The sequence below is a fragment of the Odontomachus brunneus genome, unplaced genomic scaffold (genome assembly GCF_010583005.1).
Source record: "Odontomachus brunneus isolate Ranch 3 - 2012 unplaced genomic scaffold, Obru_v1 Obru_scaffold_261, whole genome shotgun sequence".
NCBI lineage: Eukaryota > Metazoa > Arthropoda > Insecta > Hymenoptera > Formicidae > Odontomachus > Odontomachus brunneus.
This window is the reverse complement of record NW_022639711.1, coordinates 254,940-263,532: the sequence shown is the minus strand read 5'-3', so window position 1 is coordinate 263,532 and position 8,593 is coordinate 254,940. Positions and strand designations below refer to the sequence as shown.

Here is an 8,593-nt window from a genome sequence, read left to right as displayed (position 1 = left end):
GAGAGAGAGAGAGAGAGAGAGAGAGAGAGAGAGAGAGAGAGAGAGAGAGAGCAGTCTCGCTCCGCGGCGAGAGATCGGACGAGAATTCGGTGGGTTAAATGCGAAGACTATACCCCGCGAGAGCCATTACGCTAATGGGACGACCGAGAACGGCGGTGAGAGAGCTGGTCTCTATCAGCGCGCGGGAAGGACGAGCGCGTCGAGCGACGGACGAGGACGAGGCGAGCTCGATCGCGGGAAGAGGAAAGGAAGAACGAGCGAGTCCAGAGAGCGGCGGAGACGTGCCGGAGAACGCATTACTCATAATCTCACCGAAGGGCGAGGAGCTGATCCCGCGAAAAAAGTCGCAGCCCAATTATTCCACTCAGTCCTCTCGCCGCCGCCGCCGCCGCTCTCGGCTTTATCAGCCCTCTTATTTGCAATGTTAATTTCGCGCGTTCTAGCGACACGACGAAACCGTTGTCTTCCGAGAGCAGGCTCTCTTGGGCTTTTAGTCACGAGGGGAGTCCGCAATGTAAAGAGAAAAGTAATATAATTAATAATCGAGATGAATTCGCGGCGTCTTCTTCGCGTGATATCTCTTCTCCTTTTCTACGTTCGACGTCATCATGCTGTTCATCACTTATTTTAAGGTATTATACTTTGCTCTTTTTTACACTCAAATGAAATCTATCGTAAAGCTTCTTGAAGGTTATTGAACATAATAAATTACTCTCTGTGTTATGGTGATTTGATCGATAATTGTCTCAGAATGAATTTAGATATCAAATTAACTATATATTCATGCAAATGTGCAGCGAGAAAATTAAATTGCGTGATAAAACCATTATAATAGATAGAACAATTTATTATATATAGTCTAATTAATGAGATATATACACATATATAAATACTCTCGAGAAAATCGTTAGAGTGACATTAACGATGCTGACTGAAATTTAGAATCGACCTACCTCATGCTCGTGGCATAACGCAAGAATGGGAACGTACAATACATATTCTGGAGCCTCTGTTTTCTCTAAAAACGCGAAATTATTCGGAATTGGCTCCGAAGAGTTCCATAGTACGCACCAATCAAGAAGTAATTAGACAGAAATATTGATGCTCGAAACTGATTAAAAAATAATCAAGTATAGGTTTTAAGTATTGCATTGCGAGAAAAAATATCTAAGAAAAGTAAAAAATATTTATTCGGTGGGTACTAGTAACATATATTTATTTAAATCTGGATTGTTTCGTTTAAACAGAATAAAAAATTGTTTTCATGAGAAGCAACGGTGTTTTAGGAAATTACATATTTTCCTATATTTGTGAAAGAAACGCGCCCCTAAATGTGAAATGTATATATTAATACGAGAAAATATATTTATTAGCATCCATCGAATAAATATTTCTTATTTTTTAGATATTTCTTTTCTAAGTGTGACATTTTATCACTGATTTGCTCACGAATGTTGAAATATTATGGGGAGAGAGCTCCAATTCTCTCTTTTTCTCCTCTTTTTGAATGAATTTAATTTAACGATATTGTGTGCGCATTAAGAAATTCCCGCTCTACAGGCTACTCGCCTGTGCTCGCTCGACGGACGTCACATCCGGGAGACTCGCGTGCCGCGAGCATCGGCGGATCGCAATTCGAATTTTTCTTACAGCGAAAAAGAGAGCGTTCTCGTGTTCGTGCAGCTTTATCGGCCGGCGTGGACATCCGTCGTCCGAGTAATTGGCGCTCGCTATCATTAGCGCTTATTGAGTCGCGGCGACCAATTAAGATTGTCGTTCCTGTGCTTAGCGCGCGTATGCTGCGGCGTATGTCTCCTTCTACGTCGATTCTATTTGTCGTACGGGAACACGTACGCGGACACGTCCGCGCGCAAATGACCGTACTCGCTGTCGTTAGCGGTGATTTGCGACGCGATGGGAGCAGTCCAGGCTCGAGCGCAGTTAAGCGCGTCTAACGCCGCGCGATTACTTTACGATCGCGACCGATATCACGACTTTCTTCTGCGGTAATGCGTCAGAGAGACGATAAAGCTGCGTTAACGTGCGAAACGGCAAGGAAGGAAAAACTGGTTGGACGTTTTTCGCGAAATCTAATAACGTTCCCCGTAACACGGCCGTGTTTATTTCAATCAGCTTCCTGAATACCGATACACAATGTTGCGTTTTTTACTTGTTCTTACTTGTAAAACACGTAGTTTTCAGGTGCACGTGGAGAGAACAATTCCGTTAGTGTGACTGCATGTTCTGTTCTTACTTGGGGACCGGATAAAGAACTCGGTTGTGGGAACAGAAAGATTCCTGTAGGAGGTTTATGCTCAGCCAATCGCTCTTGGTTACTTCAATCGAGTTTTAATGCGACTGAACGTTCAGACGAATATTTTTCGGTCATAGTAACAGAGATATTATTATTTCTTGTCAGTCGAGTTTTTCGTCTGGTCCCCATTCAATTAGTCGAATTGAAATCTTTCTTTCTACGTAATGTCCTTTGTGTGTGCGCCATGTGTCTGGATTTTTTTTAAATCGATGTTTCATCGCGGTTGAGAAAAAGTAGACGGGAAGAATAGCGTTAGAAGGTATAGCCGTAGCCGCACACGCGATTATATCGTTATTTACATGGTGGCATATATGGATACGTAATTTTCTACTCTGTTGCCGACGGTAAGAGGTAAATTAGCTCGCGGATCGGTTGCCGTCGGCAGCTTTGCTGCGATCCTCCGCGAATAATTAAGCGGTACGTGCGTGTTCGTCGAGATTGTTTTTAATTAAATGTAGCATCGGCTGGGAAGACGATCTCTGCGCCTTTTCGATCACGAATAAAATCGTCGATAGGCTCTTAGCATGACTGGTTTCGTTCGACTGTCGCGCAAGAGAAACGATAACAGGACGGCTGTGTCTTTATTATGTTTCCAGATCGAGTCGATCGGCACTCTCGGGAGACGGTAATCGCGTGAAAATGAAAAGTTTGCGCGATAACGCGCGCGTACGGGTTTCGTGACATACTCGTTAAATATTCATGACACTTGCTAAACATTAATTAATCTCATTAGGCTTCGTGCGCATTTGCGGAAAATAGCAGTTGGACGATTTGTCTAATCAGTCTATTATGCTCGCGTGGTTCTTGAGCGCGAACAATAAACATCTGAATTGTTGAATGAGCTGAAAGACGCGAGTTGTGACGTTCGTATTATAGATGAGAAGGATCCAAAGTAAAAAAAAAACATAATCGTAAACCAATAGCGTTCTCAAGCTGACGTTAATATCTAATGTGAATCTAACGGGAAGTTAATAACATTTAACGGTATTGCAAAGTGAACTCTTCTTGAACTTACACACTACCTACAGAAAAAAAAATGTTTGATGCTTGTAGCTGTAATCACATAGAGAAATAAGTACTATAAATTATGGTCAAGGAAACTATTTCTTTTTTAATTAAATTCTATTACAATGTTAGTAATAACAACTTGAACGTAATTTGCGTGCATGTTACTGCAAATTTACGTGTTAGAACAATCGAAAAATATAATTGGGGCAAAAGATAATTATAATTTTAGTTAATTACTAGATACATGTCTGTCAATTTACTGAAAAATCGAACTAACCTTGCGAAGAATATTGTCCCATACTGAGTGAAACATTATTATCCACATATATACTAAGATGAAAAAATATCTGAAAAGCAAAAAATATTTATTCGGGATACTAATAACATATTGTTATAAATCTTAATTCTTTTGTTTAAATAAACAATTTCTTTTGTGAAAAACAACGATGATTCTAGGAAAATATATATTTTCTTATTTATGAAAGAAATTCTTTCTCAATATGCGAAAATATGGTACAAGTAAATATTAGTTATTAGCAACCCCATTGAATAAATATCTTTTACTATTTCAGATATTTTTTCTCTTAGTATACTTTATCCTCCCGTTAGATTCATATTAGACAGAGTCAGCATTAAATCGTTATTAGTCCACTTGTGTATTTTACGCGGATCTACCTGTGACGTGTCCTATAACGTCTGGGAGATCCGAAGGATCGCTTCCACAAAGGCAATTATCGACCGGCCGGTCCTAATTTCAGCGAGTTGCGAAAGATAACTTCGCGATTATTCCCTCCAGATGAAATCTCGCATTCGCATGGCACGATCTCGCGTAACGTACGCGCACATAGGCGCGATATAACTCCCGCGTGCGTAATTAAGTTGCGTCGATTACCATCTGAGGTTACGAATAATTGTTTAATTATCCCTACGTGATTAAACATCCGCGTACGCGCGCTCTCTGTGTGTAGTATAATCACGGATTGTTTCGTCTCTCTCTTTCTCTTTCTCTGTCTCTCTGTCTCTCCCTCCTTCGCTCTTTCGCGAAATTAATTAGTGAGTTGCGGCGAGCTCTTTCCGCGCGCGCGTCGTTCGGCACAATTCCCCGTTAATACTCTGTAGTAATTAAACGTCGTGTTTCAAACACGCCGAGATGCAACTTGTGGAGAGTTCACCTCCGGCGAGATAGGTCCCAGGAGGGATCTATCTTGCTATTTAGTTTTACGGAATTTCCAAGTGCTCCAGTTATAATTAAAATTTCCAAAAATGCATAAAATTTCCGAGTTGAGCAAAAACGCAACGAGTTGAAGAGACCGCTTGGCAAAGTCTATTATTTCTATTGTTCTTTAACAGATTTCAGAATCAAGCAAGCACGGATTTCAAAGTCATTTTTTACGTGTTTTAAATTTAAAAATCTTGCTTAATTTTGTAACTTGTTCGAAAATAGCAGAAATAATCGGTTTTGCCAAGTAGCCCTGGTTTCTTCCTCTACACTCGCAATTATCTCCCGCTCAACGAGTTACTCACGGTCACCGTCCGTTCTGACGACCTGGGAACGCAGTTTATTCAAACGATTACATCGAAATCAATAATGTGTGTAATAGTACGGCGCGCAACTAACGCCGATGCCTGTTTGAGTAATGAGAGCCCGTCCGACGGGAATAAGGAGAGAGCCTCTTCGGCACATTCGTCATCATCAATCACGTATTTGTGCGTTTTCACGAGACGAGAGCGTCTCGAAGAGAGAGAAAGAGAGAGAGAGAGAGAGAAAGAGGCCGGCTTGTGAGAATCGTGTGGGTCCAAACGCGTTTCTAATCAAACGCGCGTGTGCACGTGGAAATTGGGTTTCATTGTGGCTCGAATCGCTCCCGGACCGGCTCCTCCGTCGCCCTCGGTCGATCGCGCTATTACAACGCTATTATTCCGACATACTGCCGACTGTGTCAGCCGGGTCATTATGATTATTTATATGCAAACGAGACGCGAGTACGGAGAAGAGAAGACAGAGAGAAAGAGGGAGGGAGAGAGCGGGAGACTTCCCGGGGGCGACGGTAAGTCGCAGCCGTTCAACGGCGTCGTCGACGATGACGGCGTCGACGACGGAGACGAAGACGAAGACGACGGGTACGGGCACCGGGACGTCTGCGAAAGGAAGAGAGAGAGAGAGAGAGAGAGAGAGAGAGAGAAGGAGAGCGAGAAAGAGCGAGGGTTAAGCAAATAAAATCCAATTAAGGCTGGCGAGCTTGCCCTCAGGCCCGGAAGGAAAGTCCTGATTGTAATGGAGCCTGTCGGCGGGCTAGTGCTCCATTACGCGCGATACCTTGTTATAAACGCAGTCAAATTAAACCCGCTGCCGCCGCGGCGACGTGACGGACGTTTATGGCGGGCAAGAAATCCCGAATAATCGCGGGGCCGGATCGTAAATCAACGGGACGTGAATGTCGGCCCGGCGTCGTCGTGTTGTTGCTTCGATTAGCAACAAAGTGGCCCCTCGCGCTCTTTGTTTTCTCCCTTCTCCCTGCATCGCCACCATCACCTCCGCCGACCTCTTCGTTCTCCGTTGAGCGAAGCGTTTGTCGCGTGAGAGTGATTAATCGAGTTTTTATCGGTGAAAACTCGCGACGCTCGATCCTTTGCATAACCACGAGGTAACGTCAACGCTACCGTGCGCTCCTCTCGCCCCATCGCCGGGGCCCACTGCGGTCTCTATAGAGACGTAATGGGGTTGTATCTGCGATCGGGTCGTTCATCAACGCTGACGCGTCACGCACGCACGCGTGCACACCGGCACGTATGCACGCATGCACGCAGGCACGAATGCAGGTAGGCACGCATGCACGCACGCATGCACGCACTCACTCACAGACGCAGAGAGGAGCAGCAGGCGGACGTGTAGCGATCGAATCGCTTACGCATCGCCGAAGTCGTTTAACCCTTTCAAGGCTGTTAGCATTGGTAATCGTCTATACGGCGCGGTAGGCGCATTCTGATCATGATGGCCGGCGGTCGTTGCTCGATATCGCTTCGTTAATTCACACGGCACTGTGCTCGCGAAGAATGAGGGAGGAGAAACGTTAAGACGCGCGAGGAGGAGGAGGAGGCTGTATTTTTGCGTTGCATTTTACGCTACCTTGGCGATGAGTTCGAAGCACACTTCTGGAAAGCTGCTTTCTACTCATTCACGGCACGAGGGAAACCTCCGCCCAAGTTAGGGGAAGGGAAGCGATGCCTAATGCGCCTATTTACGCTGGCGTGTATTTTCCGTAATGAGTGACGCAATGAATGGTCGGAAAAAGAAGATATGTAAAGGATGCGTTCATCTATTCGCTTATGCGAGGTACGGAGTAATTACGTAGACGATGGGAAATTCTCTGCGAGTGGGAACTGCGATCGTTTATGTATATAAGGAGACGCACGTGGGATTTCACCGTTGAAAGTGGCGTCAAAGATTGAAATTTTACGCGCGCACGTCGTTGAGAACTACACGATGAGAGCTGAAAAACTGTCGTGAATGTGTGGGCGGAAAAATTACATCGTCGACTCGTTATAATAATTCAATTACAGGGCAAAAACACACTCCATAGCACCTGAGGAAAAACGCTTTAATTAATGCTAATTTATTTCTGTTCTCTTGAGAACTGTTCGCTTCGTCGAGAAACTAACCTTGATATCTCTTTTTCAATTAATGAAACGACGTACAACGTTTCGCAGTGAATGAACTACGGTGTGCACTTACACGCGTCATATATTACCATTACCGACCGATTACAAGACGTATCGATACAGTCACTATTATTTGCAACGAAAATTCAGAAGACTCAAAAGGAGCAAAACAACGTTGAATACTGCTGAAGATAGATTCACAAGTTAGTCCCGTCACCTCTAAACTCACCTCAGCCTCGAATTTATTAACGTAGAGATATTTAACTTCGACAGTAACACTTGTTTGCTTATATCTTATAAAAAAATTAATCCAACATTCATTAAATCATTTATCATAATCATTGTGATCATTATTCTTTTTCTCGTTTTACTTTTAATGTGGTTTACACGCATAATTTCAGGGGATTTTTTGAAAGTAAATTAGGTGACGAAATTCATACCGTCACGAATGTCTAAGAGGCGTATAAGGTATTAATGTCAAAATTAAACTCACTTTTAGTCACGTTGATAACCATAATTATTTAACCTCCCCCATCCCTCTTATCGTAAATGAGCTGTGATGCCGTGAAAAATGTCATCCTCCAAGCTAAGTGAAATGGTACTGTTATCACAATTATGTTCCTCACTAAAATGTTCTTGCTTTCCGAATAATAGCTATTAAACCTGTCATAAGTTCGCGACTACTACAGAGTTTTGACCGTCGAATAACCATTTCGTGAGCTTCGTGAAGAGACACCGATGGCACCTGATGCTCCAGCCACGTTTCTCATCCCGCAAGAATCACTTGAACCGGCGCACATGTCAAATCATTCTCACCCCATCCCACGCGCCCCCAAGGTAATCGGACCACTGACCTTGGTGCGTCGACAGGGTTACTTCCAGCGATGTCTCCTCGTGTCTCCCGAAAACTCCGCCTTCGTTCACCTCGAATTCGCTCGGTGACACCTTATCCGCTCCTCACGTCCGCTCGTCGGCAGAGATCACCCGCGTCGCCGATCGGTCCCAGCCCCCTCGCGCCCGAAACGCGTACCCCGTGCGTGCCCCGAAACGGATGAGGGAACGGTGAAGGAGAGCAGGAGGCGAGGAGGCAGGGGGAGAAGAAGACCGAGCGAGAAGAAGGGAGGTGCAATACGGGGGGGAAAATAAGAAGAAGAATCGCGTCCGCTCTCGCTCGTGCCGCGTCGCGCCGTGTCGCGCCGCGCCGTGTCGCTTCTTCTTGAATCGAGCAAACGAGCAAACGAGCGAGCAAGAGGCGTACGTCGCGGCTGCGCGAACCGGTGTGTGGGGCCGCTTCAGCCAGCCTGGACGGAAGAGCCGTCAGAGAGAGGTGATTCTCCTCCCCACCGGTGTAACTTTCGAATGGTGCGCGCGGCTACGTCTGGTCTGGTTTCCCGAGTCGGCGAGCTCGAGCGGGGGTCTTGGAGTCGTACGCCTTCCGCGCGTCGATCCGCCTCGAACATGAAGTAACCGCCAATCGAGGCAACCGGCGGACTCACCAATCCAGAACGACCTCCAAGTTCTCCCCCCTTTTCTCGTTAGAGCGGAAGAAGCGGAGAGACCCGGTGTGAGTATACGAGAGAGAGAGAGAGAGAGAGAGAGAGGGAGAGAGAG

The 8,593-nt window shown here is 45.3% G+C and overlaps 1 protein-coding gene across 2 annotated transcripts in view; it reads right to left on the bottom strand.

Moving 5' to 3' along the window:
• Nucleotides 1-8,593, bottom strand: part of LOC116852896 (homeobox protein aristaless-like) — a 170,325-nt gene that overhangs the window by 89,275 nt on the left and 72,457 nt on the right. The window contains exon 1 of one of the 2 annotated variants that reach the window (XM_032833676.1): nucleotides 7,476-8,516. The exons of the other annotated variant lie outside the window; for it this stretch is intronic. Coding sequence (XP_032689567.1) covers nucleotides 7,476-7,497 — 22 coding nt within the window. The 5' untranslated portion in view covers nucleotides 7,498-8,516. Of the gene's footprint in view, nucleotides 1-7,475; nucleotides 8,517-8,593 lie in introns of those variants that run through there. 2 annotated transcript variants of the gene reach the window in all.